General features: G+C 48.2%; 1 protein-coding gene across 2 annotated transcripts in view; it reads right to left on the bottom strand.

The window, feature by feature from the left end:
• Positions 1-25517, bottom strand: part of WIPI1 (WD repeat domain, phosphoinositide interacting 1) — a 106594-nt gene that overhangs the window by 64267 nt on the left and 16810 nt on the right. Inside the window, exons 1-2 of one of the 2 annotated variants that reach the window (XM_082271218.1) lie at positions 5533-5567; positions 1013-1095 (exon numbers count right to left, since the gene is read on the bottom strand). In XM_082271218.1, the coding sequence (XP_082127344.1) occupies positions 1013-1079 (67 nt within the window). In that variant the 5' untranslated portion in view covers positions 1080-1095; positions 5533-5567. Of the gene's footprint in view, positions 1-1012; positions 1096-5532; positions 5568-25517 lie in introns of those variants that run through there. The other variant, XM_082271217.1, reaches the window with a different exon arrangement.

Genomic DNA, 25517 nt, shown 5'->3' with positions numbered 1-25517 from the left:
CATATGTGTAATGTACTTTGTATATTCAGGGTTGTGGGCTGGGTGCCGAACGATCTGGGCACCCAGGTTTGTGACAAGTGACTAGTTGTTAATAAATTCATGTTAATTAGATCACTGTCAGCTATTAGCTGCTAGATGTGGAGTAGCAATATGTTGGCTGTTCCTTCATCAAACGCTTATCTGATCTTGCATGGTATATATCCTGGGTGAATGTACAATAAAGAGTTCCAGTTTGCATCTAAGCTATTGTCGTCTAGTCCTTGGGTGCTCAGCTAGAGTACCTAGTTCCTGGGTCTAGATAGATAGATAGATAGATAGATAGATAGATAGATAGATAGATAGATAGATAGATAGATAGATAGATAGATAGATAGATAGATAGATAGATAGAATCGAATGACGGAGGAACCCAGATTGGGTGCTGGACAGTTCTGCATCACCCAATGACACCACACACAATGACACCTAGGAATACATGGTCCAGGGTCCACTATTCATCCCAATACACACAATGACACCTAGGAATACACGGCCCAGGGTCCGCTATTCATCCCAATACACACAATGACACCTAGGAATACACGGCCCAGGGTCCACTATTCTTCCCAATACACACAATGACACCTAGGAATACACGGCCCAGGGTCCGCTATTCATCCCAATACACACCATGACACCTAAGAATACACAGCCCAGGGTCCGCTATTCATCCCAATACACACAATGACACCTAGGAATACACGGCCCAGGGTCCGCTATTCATCCCAATACACACAATGACACCTAGGAATACATGGTCCAGGGTCCACTATTCATCCCAATACACACAATGACACCTAGGAATACACGGCCCAGGGTCCACTATTCTTCCCAATACACACAATGACACCTAGGAATACACGGTCCAGGGTCCGCTATTCATCCCAATACACACAATGACACCTAGGAATACACGGCCCAGGGTCCGCTATTCATCCCACCCAACGATAGAAGACTGAAATAAAGTCCTTACAGCTTTCATGGACGAGATCCAGATGATCCACAGAACTGAGCGAAAAAAGCCGGTAACCTTTCCTCATCCCAATGGCCAACGACCTAAAAAGAAAAAGATAGCAGAGTTGAAGCTTGCGTTTTATCTGTAAGGTGACCCAAAAGGTTTGAGATTTAAATCCATCCTGTCTGGAGATTTACACAGCTGTGCCACACAGCACAGCCCTGATTATCTACTGCATTTCATTTACATTAACAGGCCCTTTAGATCCCCAACCTGGGACTGGACAGTAAAATGAAGTAGGCGAAGGTAGAGGAGAGGAGTGTGGGGGGTATGACAGTGGGCGGTATGTACAGGAGAGGAGTGTGGAGGGTATGACAGTGTGCGGTATGTACAGGAGAGGAGTGAGGAGAGTATGACAGTGAGCGGTATGTACAGGAGAGGAGTGTGGAGAGTATGACAGTGAGCGGTATGTACAGGAGAGGAGTGTGGAGGTATGACAGAGGACAGTATGTACAGGAAAGGAGTGTGGAGGGTATGACAGTGAGCGGTATGTACAGGAGAGGAGTGTGGGGGGTATGACAGTGGGCGGTATGTACAGGAGAGGAGTGTGGGGGATATGACAGTGAGCGGTATGTACAGGAGAGGAGTGTGGGGGATATGACAGTGAGCGGTATGTACAGGAGAGGAGTGTGGAGGATATGACAGTGAGCGGTATGTACAGGAGAGGAGTGTGGAGGATATGACAGTGAGCGGTATGTACAGGAGAGGAGTGTGGAGGATATGACAGTGAGCGGTATGTACAGGAGAGGAGTGTGGAGGGTATGACAGTGGGCGGTATGTACAGGAGAGGAGTGTGGGGGGTATGACAGTGGGCGGTATGTACAGGAGAGGAGTGTGGGGGATATGACAGTGAGCGGTATGTACAGGAGAGGAGTGTGGAGGATATGACAGTGAGCGGTATGTACAGGAGAGGAGTGTGGAGGATATGACAGTGAGCGGTATGTACAGGAGAGGAGTGTGGAGGATATGACAGTGAGCGGTATGTACAGGAGAGGAGTGTGGAGGGTATGACAGTGAGCGGTATGTACAGGAGAGGAGTGTGGAGGATATGACAGTGGGCGGTATGTACAGGAGAGGAGTGTGGAGGATATGACAGTGGGCAGTATGTATAGGAGAGGAGTGTGGAGGGTATGACAGTGGGCGGTATGTACAGGAGAGGAGTGTGGAGGATATGACAGTGAGCGGTATGTACAGGAGAGGAGTGTGGAGGGTATGACAGTGGGCGGTATGTACAGGAGAGGAGTGTGGAGGGTATGACAGTGGGCGGTATGTACAGGAGAGGAGTGTGGAGGGTATGACAGTGAGCGGTATGTACAGGAGAGGAGTGTGGAGGGTATGACAGTGAGCGGTATGTACAGGAGAGGAGTGTGGAGGGGATGACAGTGAGCGGTATGTACAGGAGAGGAGTGTGGAGGGTATGACAGTGAGCGGTATGTACAGGAGAGGAGTGTGGAGGGTATGACAGTGGGCGGTATGTACAGGAGAGGAGTGTGGAGGGTATGACAGTGGGCGGTATGTACAGGAGAGGAGTGTGGAGGGTATGACAGTGAGCGGTATGTACAGGAGAGGAGTGTGGAGGGTATGACAGTGAGCGGTATGTACAGGAGAGGAGTGTGGAGGGGATGACAGTGAGCGGTATGTACAGGAGAGGAGTGTGGAGGGTATGACAGTGTGCGGTATGTATAGGAGAGGAGTGTGGAGGATATGACAGTGAGCGGTATGTACAGGAGAGGAGTGTGGAGGGTATGACAGTGGGCGGTATGTATAGGAGAGGAGTGTGGAGGATATGACAGTGAGTGGTATGTACAGGAGAGGAGTGTGGAGGGTATGACAGTGGGCGGTATGTACAGGAGAGGAGTGTGGAGGATATGACAGTGGGCGGTATGTACAGGAGAGGAGTGTGGAGGGTATGACAGTGGGCGGTATGTACAGGAGAGGAGTGTGGAGGGTATGACAGTGAGCGGTATGTACAGGAGAGGAGTGTGGAGGGTATGACAGTGGGCGGTATGTATAGGAGAGGAGTGTGGAGGATATGACAGTGAGCGGTATGTACAGGAGAGGAGTGTGGAGGGTATGACAGTGGGCGGTATGTATAGGAGAGGAGTGTGGAGGGTATGACAGTGAGTGGTATGTACAGGAGAGGAGTGTGGAGGGTATGACAGTGAGCGGTATGTACAGGAGAGGAGTGTGGAGGGTATGACAGTGGGCGGTATGTATAGGAGAGGAGTGTGGAGGGTATGACAGTGAGTGGTATGTACAGGAGAGGAGTGTGGAGGGTATGACAGTGAGCGGTATGTACAGGAGAGGAGTGTGGAAGGTATGACAGTGGGCGGTATGTATAGGAGAGGAGTGTGGAGAGTATGACAGTGAGCGGTATGTACAGGAGAGGAGTGTGGAGGGTATGACAGTGAGCTGTATGTACAGGAGAGGAGTGACGAGGGTATGACAGTGGGCAGTGTGTACAGGAGAGCAGTATGTACAGGAGAGGAGTGTGGAAGGTATGACAGTGGGCGGTATGTATAGGAGAGGAGTGTGGAGAGTATGACAGTGAGCGGTATGTACAGGAGAGGAGTGTGGAGGGTATGACAGTGAGAGGTATGTACAGGAGAGGAGTGTGGGGGATATGACAGTGAGCGGTATGTACAGGAGAGGAGTGTGGAGGGTATGACAGTGAGCCGTATGTACAGGAGAGGAGTGTGGAGGGTATGACAGTGAGCTGTATGTACAGGAGAGGAGTGACGAGGGTATGACAGTGGGCAGTATGTATAGGAGAGGAGTGTGGAGAGTATGACAGTGAGCGGTATGTACAGGAGAGGAGTGTGGAGGATATGACAGTGAGAGGTATGTACAGGAGAGGAGTGTGGAGGGTATGACAGTGGGCAGTATGTACAGGAGAGGAGTGTGGAGGGTATGACAGTGAGCAGTATGTACAGGAGAGGAGTGTGGAGGATATGACAGTGGGCGGTATGTACAGGAGAGGAGTGTGGAGGAAATGACAGTGAGCGGTATGTACAGGAGAGGAGTGTGGAGGGTATGACAGGGAGTGGTATGTACAGGAGAGGAGTGTGGAGGGGATGACAGTGAGTGGTATGTACAGGAGAGGAGTGTGGAGGGTATGACAGTGGGCGGTATGTACAGGGGAGGAGTGTGGAGGATATGACAGTGGGCAGTATGTACAGGAGAGGAGTGTGGAGGGTATGACAGTGAGCAGTATGTACAGGAGAGGAGTGTGGAGGATATGACAGTGGGCGGTATGTACAGGAGAGGAGTGTGGAGGGTATGACAGTGAGCAGTATGTACAGGAGAGGAGTGTGGAGGGTATGACAGTGGGCGGTATGTACAGGAGAGGAGTGTGGAGGGTATGACAGTGGGCAGTATGTACAGGAGAGGAGTGTGGAGGGTATGACAGTGAGCAGTATGTACAGGAGAGGAGTGTGGAGGATATGACAGTGGGCGGTATGTACAGGAGAGGAGTGTGGAGGAAATGACAGTGAGCGGTATGTACAGGAGAGGAGTGTGGAGGGTATGACAGGGAGTGGTATGTACAGGAGAGGAGTGTGGAGGGTATGACAGTGAGCAGTATGTACAGGAGAGGAGTGTGGAGGGTATGACAGTGAGCAGTATGTACAGGAGAGGAGTGTGGAGGGTATGACAGTGGGCGGTATGTACAGGAGAGGAGTGTGGAGGGTATGACAGTGGGCAGTATGTACAGGAGAGGAGTGTGGAGGGTATGACAGTGAGCAGTATGTACAGGAGAGGAGTGTGGAGGATATGACAGTGGGCGGTATGTACAGGAGAGGAGTGTGGAGGAAATGACAGTGAGCGGTATGTACAGGAGAGGAGTGTGGAGGGTATGACAGGGAGTGGTATGTACAGGAGAGGAGTGTGGAGGGTATGACAGTGAGCGGTATGTACAGGAGAGGAGTGTGGAGGATATGACAGTGGGCGGTATGTACAGGGGAGGAGTGTGGAGGATATGACAGTGGGCGGTATGTACAGGAGAGGAGTGTGGAGGGTATGACAGTGAGCGGTATGTACAGGAGAGGAGTGTGGTGGGTATGACAGTGGGCAGTGTGTACAGGAGAGGAGTATGGAGGGTATGACAGTGAGCGGTATGTACAGGAGAGGAGTGACGAGGGTATGAGTGGGGCTGGGGAGATGGGGGGCACTATGTAAAAGGGAGTTGGGGAGATTATTATTTGAGGGAAGGGGATATGTAGAGGGAAGGAGTACTGAGGGTATGATGGGGGTGGGATTTAGAGTGAAGGAGTATAGAAGGTATGATGGGGGGGGGGGTGGATGTTGAGTGAAGGGGTATAGAGGCTATGCTTGGGGGGTATGTAGAGGGGTAGTATTGGTATATCCCTCCTCCCCCCACGTATAGACTAGTAATGGTATATTCCTCCTCCTCCAATGTAAAGTGTAGATGGTAGGGCCCTCCTCCTCCCCACGCTCGATGTAGATGGTAGGGTCCGTACGTGCAGTCCTGGTTATAGGAGAGGCAGGCGCTCCCTCCTCCAGCTCCCCCCATGAATAGTGTAGTGCTGTTATATTGCTCCCCCATGTATAATGTAGATGGTAGGGTCCTCCTCCCCCATGTAGAGCGTAGATGGTAGGGCCCTCACCCCCCACGCTTGGTGTAAATGGTATAGTCCCCCCCCCACGCTCAGTGTAGATGGTAGGGTCTGTACATGCAGTCCAGGTTGTAGGACAGACAGTCGCTTCCTCCTCCCGCCATGTATAGTGTAGAGGCTATATCTGCCCTCCCCCCTACGCTCGGTGTAGATGGTATATCCCTCCTCCTCCCACATTCAGTGTAGATGGTATATACATCCTCCCCCTAGATGGTAGGGCCCTCCTCCCCCCACACTCAGTATAAATGGTAGGGTCCATACAAGCAATCCTGGTTGTAGGACAGACAGGCTCCCCCCATGTATAGTGTAGATGCTACATCCCTCCCGCCCCCCACGCTCGGTGTAGATGGTATATCCCTCCTCCCCCATGCTCTGTGTAGATTGTATATCCCCCCCCCCCAGTGTAGATGCTATATCCCTCCTCCCCCCACACTTGGTGTAGATGGTATTGTGGCAGTACCTGGAACGCTTCTTAAAGGCTATTTATCCGCCATTTTAAGACAAAATGGTAGATTCTGTGGTACTACAGAGACCATGACAGTCAAGCTGCGACCTCATATTTTCCTCTCTAGCCTCCCAAGAACTAGCGAGAATACAAATAATAAGAATATAGATAAGAGTGAAGAGTGGCCAGGGATGTAATTGCTACACACAGATGTACAGGAGTAATCGGTATGGGGAGGATATGTATTGTATTGCTGCCAAGCTAGTTCGGGAAATATGTATCGGTGACGTAACTGCTGTTGCATATATGTGATGTACACGCTTTTTCACTCACTTAGCAAACAGGCATGAGCCGGGCTAAGCCATTTTCACTGGCGAATAAAAAGGTTTGATTTCGAAGCCTGAGTCCAAGAAATTTATTCTGGGTTTCAATTTATTTGCTGCAACATTTATTTGCTGCGTTGGCCGGGAAACCCAGGTGGAATTTTTGAGACTGGTGGCTGTTCCACCATGGTGACTCATTGGGGGGATCGGTCCGGAGCCGGCCCTTTGGATCAAGCCTACGTCTCAGGCGCCACTGGACGAATTTGTCTGGGAGACTACGCTGTATCTTGGTGGCCTGCTCCGAAACCGCCCCGACAACGTCTTGAATCCAGGCTCAGGAACCAACCAAACTTTTGGAGCTCCACTTCAGGACCAGATGAGATCTTTGCCTTCTGGTTGGGATAACAGTCAGACCAGGACCTCGCAAACGGTATTTGAGAGAAGGGGAGCCCGATCACCTCCCGAGGAAACCCCAAGAAGAGGATGATAGAGCATCCTGGGCGGACCTCAGTTAGTTATCCTGTGTGACAATATCCTGTGTGACAAAGGTCAGTGTGAATGGTGTGCATGAGACGTAGCAACAAAGCGATAGTGGACCCTGTGTAGACGCAGTTCTCAGTCGGGTGACCATATCTGAGTCGTTGATAAGTGAAGGCAATTGTCGTTTGAATTACCCCCTTTGTGTCAAGGGTCTTGGACACCTTCCCAGATTTTTAAAACCTTACCCTACCCTCTGTGTCTGTCTTGACATCGCTAGGGTTACAAAATGGGTGGGAACCAGTCAGTTCTATCCCCCCTCAAGTGTATGAGGAAAAATTTCAGGAAGGGATTCTCAAAGGTAACAGAATACGTTTATTGTGGTGTCTGCGTCTTTAAGCCCCCATTCACACTAGCGCGACTTGGTCGCCTGACAAGTCGCAGTGGGTCGCTCGCCATTGATTAGCACAGGACCCGTTCTAATAGGAGCGACACAAGTCACTCCGACTTAGAAAAAGGGTCCTGTACTACTTTGGGGCGACCTGGAGGCGACTTGCATTGACTTCAATGATATGAAGTCCAAGCAAGTCGCGCCGAGGTCGCGGTGCATGCTGTGCACCGCGACTTCACAGGTCGCCCCACCAAGTCGTGTCGCCCCTGTCTGAACGGGGTCTTCGTGTTAAACCACTGAAAATCAGCAGTGTCTGTCAGTGCATGGCAGCCTTCCAGTGAAGAATAGATACTGACACCGTAATATTTAGTGTTTTGCTTAACTGTTGTTCTGATTTAAGATGGGTAAATGTCCCTAGTAAGAGTCCTCTGCCCCATGTACCTAAGCCTCCGCGTAATAATAATATTATGAAGAAAAAGAAAGAGCGGAGCAAATGACATAGGAGTTATAAGATGTAACATGTAACATGTAAAGAGTGTCATGAGAATCTCTCCCTGGTATGATTAATATGTAGATCTATGAATTAATAATTTAGCACTCCCATGGTTTTCAGGGAATACAGACTGGGACATAAAGTATTTGAGGGTGGGAGGACTGAATTGGTTGCAGTATGCCCCGGGATATACTTCTGAGTCCCCACAGGTATTTTCTAATGTTCCCTCAGCCCTTGGACCATCCCTAGCTAGTTATGATGCAGTATACTCCTCTCTTCCACTAAAGAAAGAGGGTGATTTAAGACCAAATCCTACTGTGTCTTTGCCCACACGTAGAACAACAACTTCCAGAAAGCCAGCATGGTAGGGGAGGGGAACAGGGAGCAAGAGGAGAAGAAATTCCAAGGGAAGATAAGGCTGTGGCAAGTTCTTCATCGCCTGACTCCACAGTGGAGTATTCCCCTATTACATTACGATCAGTGTAGAAAGTAAGATCAGTGATGCATTTTCTATATATTATAATGGGAAATTATGTAGTAATTAAGCCCATAGATACACCTGAACTAAATTATATAATACCAGAATCTTAGGATCTGACTTAGACTCAGGGTCTGACTGGACACCAGCTTGCAATCTTGTTTTTGTTTGATAAATTGGGCGACAGACCGATATAAAAATAAAACTGTTGTATCTTTGGGAAGCCTCAATTTGTAATAGTATTGGTCTCTGGACGGTAGAAGTTTTGGAGCATTGTTTGAATATCAAAAACGATGAGCTGACCGCTCAGATTGTAAAACTATATGTAAGATGTGTGTGTGTCCGAATTGCTCGTAGTTAGCTAATGTCGAGGACATATTGCTTGTATGAAGATGTTGAATGCTTGTTGTAGTGTCTTTATTAAATGACAATGTTACCTGAATTAAGACAGAGAGTTAAAGCCAAGTATGGCTGATTTGCAACATAAAGCCCCGTACACACGTACCGATCGTCGGTCTTTTGTCCCCGGGCTGTCGTGTCTGTTGAAAAGTGCAAAAGACTGCACAAGAATTTTGTCCGCCGACTACAGCCGACTGCAGAAGTGATGTCATGTGATGGTTAACTTTCCCTGTGTTTTTTCTTTTCTGAGCATGCCCAGTCTTGCAAATCTGCTGTCTGTCGGCCGAAATCTGTACTGACTAGCGAACAATCGGCCGTTCTGGTGTCGGCATACAAAAATTTTAATGCTTGCATAACAGATTCTGTTCGGCCGAAAGTGTGCTGTCGGCTGTCGGAAGCATCATACTAACAAGCCGAAAATCGGCCGAACATTTTCGGCCAACAATCGGTACGTGTGTACGGGCCTTAAGTTTTGTTACTTTTGTCTGAGGGTCTGTGTAAGTTTAATATTGAGTAAAGTAATGAAACTGAAGCAAAAGTTCTGTAAAGTTGTAAATCAGAAAAAGTAAAGAAATACAAAAGGGTTAATAGTGTAGGTACTGAAATGCCTGTGTGTCTGTCCAGATTCCTCCCCTTCTCATCACATTTGTCTCTGTGCAAAAAAAGAGAAGAGATCATTACAGACATGTGTATGAGGGTTTGTGTAAGTTTATTAGGAGAGATAAGTAATCAAATTAAGGTGACAGTATTGTAAAGTGGTACTGTATATAAGAAGGATAGAAGCCTTTGTAGCAAGTCTTGTTATGTTTAAAGAGGTTGTAAACTCTATGGAAATTTTTTTTTTCCAACCTGAAAGAGAAACACATAATGAGCTAGTATGCATCGCATACTAGCTCATTATGAAATACTTACCTTAGAACGAGTCCCCGTCGTGCTGCCTGCTCACCTCTCTCATAGGTGACATGTTCAGTCGCCCGTCTTCCGGGATCACGGCACCCGACCATCTGATTGGCCGGACCCGCGATTACGTCACTCCCGCACACCAGCTGCTGTTCCTTCATAGCGCATGCGCCAGTGATGTCACTGGCTGCATTTAAGGTAAATATCTCCTAAACGGTGCATGTTTAGGAGATATTTACAGTACCTATAGGCAAGCCTTAGCATAGGCTTACCTATAGGTAAAAGTTGCAGAGGAGGGTTTACATCCTCTTTAACTGAGAAATCATTTGTACAGACTCCCTGTATATAGAGGAACATGTCACGGGCAGATAGAAGTAGTTTTGAAGCCCACCCTGTAGACTGGGGGAATCAAGTTTAAGTCATTATGTTGCACAGGAAGATGACCAGACCCCCCTCAGTTGTCAGTCATAGTGTATATAAGAACTAGCAAGAATACAGAGAACGAGAATACAGATAAGAGTGAAGGCCAGGGATGTAACAGACGTACGGGAATCATCGGTAGGGGGGGAGGATATGTATTGTATAACTGCCAAGCTAGTTAGGGAAATATGTATCTGTGACGTAACTGCTGTTTCACATATGTGATGTGCATGCATTTTTGATCTCTTAGCAAGCAGGCTAAGCCAGTTTCGCTAGCGAATAAAATGGTTTGATTCCGAAGCCTGATTCCACGAAATTCATTCTGGGTTTCAATTTATTTGCTGTAATAGCATAACCCTCCTCCCCCCATGTATAGTGTAGATGGTAGGGCCCTCATCCCCCCACATATAGTGTATTGTTTGTGTATTGGGAGGGAATGTGGATTGTGCCTGTCTCATTGTTAAAGGTTAATGACCTCACATTGTTCTGTCTGCCTTAGGATAAGCTTATTCTGGGATGTATATGTATGTGGATTGGCTGCTAAGGGGGAGGGGGGATTGTCCCACAGTGTATATCTTTGTGTACACTGTATGGGAGTGTAAAACTCTGTTTTCATTGGATTGTGAAAGTCAGGGCCTGTTTTCAACAAGGTCAACCTGGGCAGTAACTGTATAAAAGTCTGTTTCTTGTTCAATAAAGTTTGAGTTCTACTTCACCCTCAATCTAGAGTCCTGTCTCTCATTGGGGGAATATGCTACAAGGGATTGCTATGTCCTTCATACTCCCTAGAATAATCACTAAGCTCTTGTTCATGTGCCTGTTCTTGCTGCACTCTCTGGGGAAAGAGGTTCACCCACTGGAGCCTTGTCGTAGGTCCAGGGTGGGTATGGGACGGCGAGACCCCAACCAAGCTGTGGCGGCTCATGGGGTCTGAAGTGGTTTACAGTGTCTGGTGGAGTGCTTGGAGCCCTCGGGAAGCACCAGGAGTATCCGTCAACGGAGGTACCCAGTCGGGTTGCGGTGGATCCGTTACAATGGTATATTCCTCCTCCCCCCACACTCGGTGTAGATGGCAGGACCCTCCTCCCCCACACTCGGTGTAGATGGCAGGACCCTCCTCCCCCCACACTCGGTGTAGATGGCAGGACCCTCCTCCCCCCACACTCGGTGTAGATGGCAGGACCCTCCTCCCCCCACACTCGGTGTAGATGGCAGGACCCTCCTCCCCCCACGCTCGGTGTAGATGGCAGGACCCTCCTCCCCCCACGCTCGGTGTAGATGGCAGGACCCTCCTCCCCCCACGCTCGGTGTAGATGGCAGGACCCTCCTCCCCCCACGCTCGGTGTAGATGGCAGGACCCTCCTCCCCCCACACTCGGTGTAGATGGCAGGACCCTCCTCCCCCCACACTCGGTGTAGATGGCAGGACCCTCCTTCCCCCACGCTCGGTGTAGATGGCAGGACCCTCCTTCCCCCACGCTCGGTGTAGATGGCAGGACCCTCCTCCCCCCACGCTCGGTGTAGATGGCAGGACCCTCCTCCCCCCACGCTCAGTGTAGATGGCAGGACCCTCCTCCCCCCACGCTCAGTGTAGATGGCAGGACCCTCCTCCCCCCACGCTCAGTGTAGATGGCAGGACCCTCCTCCCCCCACGCTCAGTGTAGATGGCAGGACCCTCCTCCCCCCACGCTCAGTGTAGATGGCAGGACCCTCCTCCCCCCACGCTCAGTGTAGATGGCAGGACCCTCCTCCCCCCACGCTCAGTGTAGATGGCAGGACCCTCCTCCCCCCACGCTCAGTGTAGATGGCAGGACCCTCCTCCCCCACACTCAGTGTAGATGGCAGGACCCTCCTCCCCCACACTCAGTGTAGATGGCAGGACCCTCCTATCCCACACTCAGTGTAGATGGCAGGACCCTCCTCCCCCCACACTTGGTGTAGATGGCAGAACCCTCCTCCCCCCACGCTCGGTGTAGATGGCAGGACCCTCCTTCCCCCACGCTCGGTGTAGATGGCAGGACCCTCCTCCCCCCACACTTGGTGTAGATGGCAGGACCCTCCTCCCCCCACGCTCGGTGTAGATGGCAGGACCCTCCTTCCCCCACACTTGGTGTAGATGGCAGGACCCTCCTTCCCCCACACTCAGTGTAGATGGTAGGACCCTCCTCCCCCCATGCTCGGTGTAGATGGCAGGACCCTCCTTCCCCCACACTCAGTGTAGATGGCAGGACCCTCCTTCCCCCACACTCAGTGTAGATGGCAGGACCCTCCTCCCCCCACACTCAGTGTAGATGGTAGGACCCTCCTCCCCCCATGCTCGGTGTGGATGGCAGGACCCTCCTCCCCCCATGCTCGGTGTAGATGGCAGGACCCTCCTTCCCCCACACTCAGTGTAGATGGCAGGACCCTCCTCCCCCACACTCAGTGTAGATGGCAGGACCCTCCTCCCCCCATGCTCGGTGTAGATGGCAGGACCCTCCTCCCCCACACTCAGTGTAGATGGAAGGACCCTCCTCCCCCCACGCTCGGTGTAGATGGAAGGACCCTCCTCCCCCCACACTCAGTGTAGATGGCAGGACCCTCCTCCCCCACACTTGGTGTAGATGGCAGGACCCTCCTTCCCCCACACTTGGTGTAGATGGCAGGACCCTCCTTCCCCCACACTCGGTGTAGATGGCAGGACCCTCCTTCCCCCACACTCGGTGTAGATGGCAGGACCCTCCTTCCCCCACACTCGGTGTAGATGGCAGGACCCTCCTTCCCCCACACTCGGTGTAGATGGCAGGACCCTCCTCCCCCCACGCTCGGTGTAGATGGCAGGACCCTCCTCCCCCCACGCTCGGTGTAGATGGCAGGACCCTCCTCCCCCCACGCTCAGTGTAGATGGCAGGACCCTCCTCCCCCCACGCTCAGTGTAGATGGCAGGACCCTCCTCCCCCACACTCGGTGTAGATGGCAGGACCCTCCTCCCCCCATGCTCGGTGTAGATGGCAGGACCCTCCTCCCCCACACTCAGTGTAGATGGAAGGACCCTCCTCCCCCCACGCTCGGTGTAGATGGAAGGACCCTCCTCCCCCCACACTCAGTGTAGATGGCAGGACCCTCCTCCCCCACACTTGGTGTAGATGGCAGGACCCTCCTTCCCCCACACTTGGTGTAGATGGCAGGACCCTCCTTCCCCCACACTCGGTGTAGATGGCAGGACCCTCCTTCCCCCACACTCGGTGTAGATGGCAGGACCCTCCTTCCCCCACACTCGGTGTAGATGGCAGGACCCTCCTTGCCCCACACTCGGTGTAGATGGTAGGACCCTCCTCCCCCCATGCTCGGTGTAGATGGCAGGACCCTCCTTCCCCCACACTCAGTGTAGATGGCAGGACCCTCCTCCCCCACACTCAGTGTAGATGGCAGGACCCTCCTCCCCCCACACTCAGTGTAGATGGTAGGACCCTCCTCCCCCCACACTCAGTGTAGATGGTAGGACCCTCCTCCCCCCACACTCAGTGTAGATGGTAGGACCCTCCTCCCCCCACACTCGGTGTAGATGGTAGGACCCGTATGCACAGTCCTGGTTATTGGATACACAGGCGCTCCCCCCCCATGTATAGTTGGTATCTCCCCCTCCCCCATGTATATAGTTGGTATCCCCTCCCCCCATGTATATAGTTGGTATCCCCCCCCCCCATGTATAGTAAAATTGGTATCCCCCCCATGTATATAGTTGGTATCCTCCTCCCCCCATGTATAGTATAGTTGGTATCCCCCCATGTATAGTATAGTTGGTATCCCCCCCATGTATAGTATAGTTGGTATCCCCCCATGTATAGTATAGTTGGTATCCCCCCATGTATAGTATAGTTGGTATCCCCCCCTCCCCCATGTATAGTATAGTTGGTATCCCCCCCCATGTATAGTATAGTTGGTATCCCCCCCCCCCCATGTATAGTATAGTTGGTATCCCCCCCCATGTATAGTATAGTTGGTATCCCCCCATGTATAGTATAGTTGGTATCCCCCCATGTATAGTATAGTTGGTATCCCCCCATGTATAGTATAGTTGGTATCCCCCCCCCCCCCCCATGTATAGTATAGTTGGTATCTCCCCATGTATATAGTTGGTATCCCCCCCCATGTATAGTATAGTTGGTATCCCCCCCCCATGTATAGTATAGTTGGTATCCCCCCCCATGTATAGTATAGTTGGTATCCCCCCCCCCCATGTATAGTATAGTTGGTATCCCCCCCATGTATAGTATAGTTGGTATCCCCCCCATGTATAGTATAGTTGGTATCCCCCCCCCCATGTATAGTATAGTTGGTATCTCCCCATGTATATAGTTGGTATCCCCCCCCCCCATGTATAGTATAGTTGGTATCCCCTCCCCCATGTATAGTATAGTTGGTATCCCCTCCCCCATGTATAGTATAGTTGGTATCCCCTCCCCCATGTATAGTATAGTTGGTATCCCCCCTCCCCCCATGTATAGTATAGTTGGTATCCCCTCCCCCATGTATAGTATAGTTGGTATCCCCCCTCCCCCCATGTATAGTATAGTTGGTATCCCCCCCAATGTATATAGTTGGTATCCCCCCCATGTATAGTATAGTTGGTATCCTCCCCCCATGCATAGTATAGTTGGTATCCCCCCATGTATAGTATAGTTGGTATCCCCCCCCCCATGTATAGTATAGTTGGTATCCCCTCCCCCATGTATAGTATAGTTGGTATCCTCCCCCATGTATAGTATAGTATAGTTGGTATCCCCTCCCCCATGTATAGTATAGTTGGTATCCCCCCATGTATAGTATAGTTGGTATCCCCCCCTCCCCCATGTATAGTATAGTTGGTATCCCCCCTCCCCCCATGTATAGTATAGTTGGTATCCCCCCCCATGTATAGTATAGTTGGTATCCCCCCCATGTATAGTATAGTTGGTATCCCCCCATGTATAGTATAGTTGGTATCCCCCCATGTATAGTATAGTTGGTATCCCCCCCCCCCATGTATAGTATAGTTGGTATCCCCCCCCCATGTATAGTATAGTTGGTATCCTCCCCCATGTATAGTATAGTTGGTATCCCCTCCCCCATGTATAGTATAGTTGGTATCCCCCCATGTATAGTATAGTTGGTATCCCCTCCCCCATGTATAGTATAGTTGGTATCCTCCCCCATGTATAGTATAGTTGGTATCCTCCCCCATGTATAGTATAGTTGGTATCCCCCCCATGTATAGTATAGTTGGTATCCTCCCCCATGTATAGTATAGTTGGTATCCCCCCCATGTATAGTATAGTTGGTATCCTCCCCCATGTATAGTATAGTTGGTATCTTCCCCCATGTATAGTATAGTTGGTATCTTCCCCCATGTATAGTATAGTTAGTATCCCCCCATGTATATAGTTGGTATCCTCCCCATGTATAGTATAGTTGGTATCCCCCCATGTATAGTATAGTTGGTATCCCCCATGTATAGTATAGTTGGTATCTCCCCCCCATGTATAGTATAGTTGGTATCCCCCCATGTATAGTATAGTTGGTATCCCCCCATGTATAGTATAGTTGGTATCCCCCCCATGTATAGTATAGTTGGTATCCCCCCCCCCCCATGTATAGTATAGTTGGTATCTCCCCCCATGTATAGTATAGTTGGTATCCCCCCCCATGTATAGTATAGTTGGTATCTCCCCCCATGTATAGTATAGTTGGTATCCCCCCCCCCCCATGTATAGTATAGTTGGTATCCCCCCATGTATAGTATAGTTGGTATCCCCCCATGTATAGTATAGTTGGTATCCCCCCCCATGTATAGTATAGTTGGTATCCCCCCCTCCCCCATGTATAGTATAGTTGGTATCCCCCCTCCCCCCATGTATAGTATAGTTGGTATCCCCCCCCCCCATGTATAGTATAGTTGGTATCCCCCCCATGTATAGTATAGTTGGTATCCCCCCCATGTATAGTATAGTTGGTATCCCCCCATGTATAGTATAGTTGGTATCCCCCCATGTATAGTATAGTTGGTATCCCCCCCCCCCCATGTATAGTATAGTTGGTATCCCCCCCCCATGTATAGTATAGTTGGTATCCTCCCCCATGTATAGTATAGTTGGTATCCCCTCCCCCATGTATAGTATAGGTGGTATCCCCCCATGTATAGTATAGTTGGTATCCCCCCCCCCCATGTATAGTATAGTTGGTATCCTCCCCCATGTATAGTATAGTTGGTATCCCCCCATGTATAGTATAGTTGGTATCCCCCCATGTATAGTATAGTTGGTATCCCCCCCCATGTATAGTATAGTTGGTATCCCCCCCCCCCATGTATAGTATAGTTGGTATCCCCCCATGTATAGTATAGTTGGTATCCCCCCCCCCCATGTATAGTATAGTTGGTATCCCCCCCATGTATAGTATAGTTGGTATCCTCCCCCATGTATAGTATAGTTGGTATCCCCCCATGTATAGTATAGTTGGTATCCTCCCCCCATGTATAGTATAGTTGGTATCCTCCCCCCATGTATAGTATAGTTGGTATCCCCCCATGTATAGTATAGTTGGTATCTCCCCCCCATGTATAGTATAGTTGGTATCCCCCCATGTATAGTATAGTTGGTATCCCCCCATGTATAGTATAGTTGGTATCCCCCCCCATGTATAGTATAGTTGGTATCCCCCCCATGTATAGTATAGTTGGTATCCCCCCCCATGTATAGTATAGTTGGTATCCCCCCCATGTATAGTATAGTTGGTATCTCCCCCCCATGTATAGTATAGTTGGTATCCCCCCATGTATAGTATAGTTGGTATCCCCCCATGTATAGTATAGTTGGTATCCTCCCCCATGTATAGTATAGTTGGTATCCTCCCCCATGTATAGTATAGTTGGTATCCTCCCCCATGTATAGTATAGTTGGTATCCCCCCCATGTATAGTATAGTTGGTATCTCCCCCCCATGTATAGTATAGTTGGTATCCCCCCATGTATAGTATAGTTGGTATCTCCCCCCCATGTATAGTATAGTTGGTATCCCCCCATGTATAGTATAGTTGGTATCCCCCCCATGTATATAGTTGGTATCCCCCCATGTATATAGTTGGTATCCCCCCATGTATATAGTTGGTATCCCCCCCATGTATAGTATAGTTGGTATCCCCCCATGTATATAGTTGGTATCCCCCCCATGTATAGTATAGTTGGTATCCCCCCATGTATATAGTTGGTATCCCCCCATGTATATAGTTGGTATCCTCCCCATGTATAGTATAGTTGGTATCCCCCCCATGTATAGTATAGTTGGTATCCCCTCCCCCATGTATAGTATAGTTGGTATCCTCCCCCATGTATAGTATAGTTGGTATCCCCCCCCATGTATAGTATAGTTGGTATCCCCCCCCCATGTATAGTATAGTTGGTATCCCCCCCCCATGTATAGTATAGTTGGTATCCCCCCCATGTATAGTATAGTTGGTATCCCCCCCCCCCCCCCATGTATAGTATAGTTGGTATCCCCCCCCCATGTATAGTATAGTTGGTATCTCCCCATGTATATAGTTGGTATCCCCCCCCCCATGTATAGTATAGTTGGTATCCCCTCCCCCATGTATAGTATAGTTGGTATCCCCTCCCCCATGTATAGTATAGTTGGTATCCCCTCCCCCATGTATAGTATAGTTGGTATCCCCCCTCCCCCCATGTATAGTATAGTTGGTATCCCCTCCCCCATGTATAGTATAGTTGGTATCCCCCCTCCCCCCATGTATAGTATAGTTGGTATCCCCCCCATGTATAGTATAGTTGGTATCCTCCCCCCATGCATAGTATAGTTGGTATCCCCCATGTATAGTATAGTTGGTATCCCCCCCCCCATGTATAGTATAGTTGGTATCCCCTCCCCCATGTATAGTATAGTTGGTATCCTCCCCCATGTATAGTATAGTATAGTTGGTATCCCCTCCCCCATGTATAGTATAGTTGGTATCCCCCCATGTATAGTATAGTTGGTATCCCCCCATGTATAGTATAGTTGGTATCCCCCCCCCCCCCCATGTATAGTATAGTTGGTATCCCCCCCCATGTATAGTATAGTTGGTATCCCCCCCATGTATAGTATAGTTGGTATCCCCTCCCCCATGTATAGTATAGTTGGTATCCCCCCATGTATAGTATAGTTGGTATCCTCCCCCATGTATAGTATAGTTGGTATCCTCCCCCATGTATAGTATAGTTGGTATCCCCCCCATGTATAGTATAGTTGGTATCCTCCCCCATGTATAGTATAGTTGGTATCCCCCCCATGTATAGTATAGTTGGTATCCTCCCCCATGTATAGTATAGTTGGTATCTTCCCCCATGTATAGTATAGTTGGTATCTTCCCCCATGTATAGTATAGTTGGTATCCCCCCATGTATATAGTTGGTATCCTCCCCATGTATAGTATAGTTGGTATCCCCCCATGTATAGTATAGTTGGTATCCCCCATGTATAGTATAGTTGGTATCTCCCCCCCATGTATAGTATAGTTGGTATCCCCCCATGTATAGTATAGTTGGTATCCCCCCATGTATAGTATAGTTGGTATCCCCCCATGTATAGTATAGTTGGTATCCCCCCATGTATAGTATAGTTGGTATCCCCCCCCCCCATGTATAGTATAGTTGGTATCTCCCCCCATGTATAGTATAGTTGGTATCCCCCCCCATGTATAGTATAGTTGGTATCTCCCCCCATGTATAGTATAGTTGGTATCCCCCCCCCCATGTATAGTATAGTTGGTATCCCCCCATGTATAGTATAGTTGGTATCCCCCCATGTATAGTATAGTTGGTATCCCCCCATGTATAGTATAGTTGGTATCCCCCCATGTATAGTATAGTTGGTATCCCCCCATGTATAGTATAGTTGGTATCCCCCCCATGTATAGTATAGTTGGTATCCCCCCCCCATGTATAGTATAGTTGGTATCCCCCCATGTATAGTATAGTTGGTATCCCCCCCCCCCCCATGTATAGTATAGTTGGTATCCCCCCCATGTATAGTATAGTTGGTATCCTCCCCCATGTATAGTATAGTTGGTATCCCCCCATGTATAGTATAGTTGGTATCCCCCCATGTATAGTATAGTTGGTATCCTCCCCCCATGTATAGTATAGTTGGTATCCCCCCATGTATAGTATAGTTGGTATCCCCCCCATGTATAGTATAGTTGGTATCCCCCCCCCCATGTATAGTATAGTTGGTATCCCCCCCATGTATAGTATAGTTGGTATCCCCCCCCCCCCCCATGTATAGTATAGTTGGTATCCCCCCCATGTATAGTATAGTTGGTATCCTCCCCCATGTATAGTATAGTTGGTATCCCCCCATGTATAGTATAGTTGGTATCCCCCCATGTATAGTATAGTTGGTATCCTCCCCCCATGTATAGTATAGTTGGTATCTCCCCCCCATGTATAGTATAGTTGGTATCCCCCCATGTATAGTATAGTTGGTATCCCCCCATGTATAGTATAGTTGGTATCCCCCCATGTATAGTATAGTTGGTATCCCCCCCATGTATAGTATAGTTGGTATCTCCCCCCCATGTATAGTATAGTTGGTATCTCCCCCCCATGTATAGTATAGTTGGTATCCCCCCATGTATAGTATAGTTGGTATCCCCCCATGTATAGTATAGTTGGTATCCTCCCCCATGTATAGTATAGTTGGTATCCTCCCCCATGTATAGTATAGTTGGTATCTCCCCCATGTATAGTATAGTTGTTATCCTCCCCCATGTATAGTATAGTTGGTATCCTCCCCCATGTATAGTATAGTTGGTATCCTCCCCCATGTATAGTATAGTTGGTATCCCCCCATGTATAGTATAGTTGGTATCTCCCCCCATGTATAGTATAGTTGGTATCTCCCCCCCATGTATAGTATAGTTGGTATCCCCCCATGTATAGTATAGTTGGTATCCCCCCCATGTATATAGTTGGTATCCCCCCATGTATATAGTTGGTATCCCCCCCATGTATAGTATAGTTGGTATCCCCCCATGTATATAGTTGGTATCCCCCCCATGTATAGTATAGTTGGTATCCCCCCATGTATATAGTTGGTATCCTCCCCATGTATATAGTTGGTATCCTCCCCATGTATAGTATAGTTGGTACCCCCCCCATGTATAGTATAGTTGGTATCCCCTCCCCCATGTATAGTATAGTTGGTATCCTCCCCCATGTATAGTATAGTTGGTATCCCCCCCCCATGTATAGTATAGTTGGTATCTTCCCCCATGTATAGTATAGTTGGTATCTTCCCCCATGTATAGTATAGTTGGTATCTTCCCCCATGTATAGTATAGTTGGTATCTTCCCCCATGTATAGTATAGTTGGTATCTTCCCCCATGTATAGTATAGTTGGTATCCCCCCCATGTATAGTATAGTTGGTATCTTCCCCCATGTATAGTATAGTTGGTATCCCCCCCCCATGTATAGTATAGTTGGTATCTTCCCCCATGTATAGTATAGTTGGTATCTTCCCCCCATGTATAGTATAGTTGGTATCTTCCCCCATGTATAGTATAGTTGGTATCCCCCATGTATAGTATAGTTGGTATCTCCCCCCCATGTATAGTATAGTTGGTATCCCCCCATGTATAGTATAGTTGGTATCCCCCCATGTATAGTATAGTTGGTATCCCCCCCCCCATGTATAGTATAGTTGGTATCTCCCCCCATGTATAGTATAGTTGGTATCCCCCCCCCATGTATAGTATAGTTGGTATCCCCCCCATGTATAGTATAGTTGGTATCCCCCCCCCCATGTATAGTATAGTTGGTATCCCCCCATGTATAGTATAGTTGGTATCCCCCCATGTATAGTATAGTTGGTATCCCCCCATGTATAGTATAGTTGGTATCCCCCCCCCCCCCCCCATGTATAGTATAGTTGGTATCCCCCCCCCCCCATGTATAGTATAGTTGGTATCCCCCCATGTATAGTATAGTTGGTATCCCCCCATGTATAGTATAGTTGGTATCCCCCCCCCCCATGTATAGTATAGTTGGTATCCCCCCCCCCATGTATAGTATAGTTGGTATCCCCCCCCCCCCCATGTATAGTATAGTTGGTATCCCCCCCCCCCCCATGTATAGTATAGTTGGTATCCCCCCCCCCCATGTATAGTATAGTTGGTATCCCCCCCCCCCCATGTATAGTATAGTTGGTATCCCCCCCCCCATGTATAGTATAGTTGGTATCCCCCCCCCCATGTATAGTATAGTTGGTATCCCCCCCATGTATAGTATAGTTGGTATCCCCCCATGTATATAGTTGGTATCTCCCCCATGTATATAGTTGGTATCCCCCCATGTATAGTATAGTTGGTATCCTCCCATGTATAGTATAGTTGGTATCCCCCCCATGTATATAGTTGGTATCCCCCCATGTATATAGTTGGTATCTCCCCCCATGTATATAGTTGGTATCCCCCCATGTATATAGTTGGTATCTCCCCCCATGTATATAGTTGGTATCTCCCCCCATGTATATAGTTGGTATCCCCCCATGTATAGTATAGTTGGTATCCCCCCATGTATAGTATAGTTGGTATCCCCCCCATGTATATAGTTGGTATCCCCCCATGTATATAGTTGGTATCCCCCCCATGTATAGTATAGTTGGTATCCCCCCCCCCATGTATAGTATAGTTGGTATCCCCCCCCCATGTATAGTATAGTTGGTATCCCCCCCCCCCCCATGTATAGTATAGTTGGTATCCCCCCCATGTATAGTATAGTTGGTATCCCCCCATGTATATAGTTGGTATCTCCCCCCATGTATATAGTTGGTATCCCCCCATGTATAGTATAGTTGGTATCCCCCCATGTATAGTATAGTTGGTATCCCCCCCATGTATAGTATAGTTGGTATCCCCCCATGTATATAGTTGGTATCCCCCCATGTATATAGTTGGTATCCTCCCCATGTATAGTATAGTTGGTACCCCCCCCATGTATAGTATAGTTGGTATCCCCTCCCCCATGTATAGTATAGTTGGTATCCTCCCCCATGTATAGTATAGTTGGTATCCCCCCCCATGTATAGTATAGTTGGTATCCCCCCCCCCCCCATGTATATTATAGTTGGTATCCTCCCCCATGTATAGTATAGTTGGTATCCTCCCCCATGTATAGTATAGTTGGTATCCCCTCCCCATGTATAGTATAGTTGGTATCCCCTCCCCCATGTATAGTATAGTTGGTATCTCCCCATGTATAGTATAGTTGGTATCTCCCCATGTATAGTATAGTTGGTATCTCCCCATGTATAGTATAGTTGGTATCTCCCCATGTATAGTATAGTTGGTATCCTCCCATGTATAGTATAGTTGGTACCCCCCATGTATAGTATAGTTGGTATCCCCTCCCCCATGTATAGTATAGTTGGTATCCTCCCCCATGTATAGTATAGTTGGTATCCCCCCCCATGTATAGTATAGTTGGTATCCCCCCCATGTATAGTATAGTTGGTATCCTCCCCATGTATAGTATAGTTGGTATCCCCCCCCCCCCATGTATATTATAGTTGGTATCCTCCCCCATGTATAGTATAGTTGGTATCCTCCCCCATGTATAGTATAGTTGGTATCCCCTCCCCATGTATAGTATAGTTGGTATCCCCTCCCCCATGTATAGTATAGTTGGTATCCTCCCCCCATGTATAGTATAGTTGGTATCTCCCCATGTATAGTATAGTTGGTATCTCCCCATGTATAGTATAGTTGGTATCTCCCCATGTATAGTATAGTTGGTATCTCCCCCATGTATAGTATAGTTGGTATTCCCCCCCATGTATAGTATAGTTGGTATCTTCCCCCATGTATAGTATAGTTGGTATCTTCCCCCATGTATAGTATAGTTGGTATTCCCCCATGTATAGTATAGTTGGTATCTTCCCCCATGTATAGTATAGTTGGTATCTTCCCCCATGTATAGTATAGTTGGTATCCCCCCCCCCCATGTATAGTATAGTTGGTATCTTCCCCCATGTATAGTATAGTTGGTATCTTCCCCCATGTATAGTATAGTTGGTATCTTCCCCCATGTATAGTATAGTTGGTATCTCCCCCCATGTATATAGTTGGTATCCCCCCATGTATATAGTTGGTATCTCCCCCCATGTATATAGTTGGTATCCCCCCATGTATAGTATAGTTGGTATCCCCCCATGTATAGTATAGTTGGTATCCCCCCCATGTATATAGTTGGTATCCCCCCATGTATATAGTTGGTATCCCCCCCCCCATGTATAGTATAGTTGGTATCCCCCCCCCCCCCATGTATAGTATAGTTGGTATCCCCCCCCCCATGTATAGTATAGTTGGTATCCCCCCATGTATAGTATAGTTGGTATCCCCCCCCCCCCCATGTATAGTATAGTTGGTATCCCCCCATGTATAGTATAGTTGGTATCCCCCCATGTATAGTATAGTTGGTATCCCCCCCCATGTATAGTATAGTTGGTATCCCCCCCCCCCCCATGTATAGTATAGTTGGTATCCCCCCCCCCCATGTATAGTATAGTTGGTATCCCCCCCCATGTATAGTATAGTTGGTATCCCCCCCCCCATGTATAGTATAGTTGGTATCCCCCCCCCCCCATGTATAGTATAGTTGGTATCCCCCCCCCCATGTATAGTATAGTTGGTATCCCCCCCCCCCCATGTATAGTATAGTTGGTATCCCCCCCATGTATAGTATAGTTGGTATCCCCCCATGTATATAGTTGGTATCTCCCCCCATGTATATAGTTGGTATCCCCCCATGTATAGTATAGTTGGTATCCCCCCATGTATAGTATAGTTGGTATCCCCCCCATGTATATAGTTGGTATCCCCCCCATGTATATAGTTGGTATCCCCCCCATGTATATAGTTGGTATCTCCCCCATGTATATAGTTGGTATCTCCCCCCATGTATATAGTTGGTATCCCCCCATGTATATAGTTGGTATCTCCCCCCATGTATATAGTTGGTATCTCCCCCCATGTATATAGTTGGTATCCCCCCATGTATAGTATAGTTGGTATCCCCCCCATGTATAGTAATAGTTGGTATCCCCCCATGTATATATAGTTGGTATCCCCCCCATGTATAGTATAGTTGGTATCCCCCCCCATGTATAGTATAGTTGGTATCCCCCCCCATGTATAGTATAGTTGGTATCCCCCCCCCCATGTATAGTATAGTTGGTATCCCCCCATGTATAGTATAGTTGGTATCCCCCCATGTATATAGTTGGTATCTCCCCCCATGTATATAGTTGGTATCCCCCCATGTATAGTATAGTTGGTATCTCCCCCATGTATAGTATAGTTGGTATCCCCCCCATGTATAGTATAGTTGGTATCCCCCCATGTATATATAGTTGGTATCCCCCCATGTATATAAGTTGGTATCCTCCCCCATGTATAGTATAGTTGGTATCCCCTCCCATGTATAGTATAGTTGGTATCCTCCCCATGTATAGTATAGTTGGTATCCCTCCCCATGTATAGTATAGTTGGTATCCCCTCCCCTTGTAAAGTATAGTTGGTATCCTCCCCCCATGTATAGTATAGTTGGTATCCTCCCCCCATGTATAGTATAGTTGGTATCTCCCCATGTATAGTATAGTTGGTATCCTCCCCCATGTATAGTATAGTTGGTATCTCCCCATGTATAGTATAGTTGGTATCTCCCCCATGTATAGTATAGTTGGTATCCTCCCCATGTATAGTATAGTTGGTATCTCCCCCATGTATAGTATAGTTGGTATCTTCCCCCATGTATAGTATAGTTGGTATCTCCCCCATGTATAGTATAGTTGGTATCTCCCCCATGTATAGTATAGTTGGTATCTTCCCCCATGTATAGTATAGTTGGTATCTCCCCCATGTATAGTATAGTTGGTATCTTCCCCCATGTATAGTATAGTTGGTATCTTCCCCCATGTATAGTATAGTTGGTATCCCCCCCCATGTATAGTATAGTTGGTATCTCCCCCCATGTATAGTATAGTTGGTATCTTCCCCCCATGTATAGTATAGTTGGTATCTTCCCCCATGTATAGTATAGTTGGTATCTTCCCCCATGTATAGTATAGTTGGTATCCCCCCATGTATAGTATAGTTGGTATCTTCCCCCATGTATAGTATAGTTGGTATCTCCCCCCATGTATAGTATAGTTGGTATCTTCCCCCATGTATAGTATAGTTGGTATCCCCCCATGTATAGTATAGTTGGTATCTCCCCCATGTATAGTATAGTTGGTATCCCCCCCCATGTATAGTATAGTTGGTATCTCCCCCCATGTATAGTATAGTTGGTATCCCCCATGTTAGTAATGTATCCACCCATGTATAGTATAGTTGGTATCCCATGTATAGTATTGTATCCCACCCCCATGTAATAGTATAGTTGGTATCACCCCATGTATATGTAATAGTTGGTATCCTTCCCCCATGTATAGTA

The sequence above is a fragment of the Pelophylax lessonae genome, assembly GCF_965119305.1.
Source record: "Pelophylax lessonae genome assembly, chromosome: 11".
Lineage (NCBI taxonomy): Eukaryota > Metazoa > Chordata > Amphibia > Anura > Ranidae > Pelophylax > Pelophylax lessonae.
This window is presented reverse-complemented; position numbering and strand designations above follow the sequence as displayed.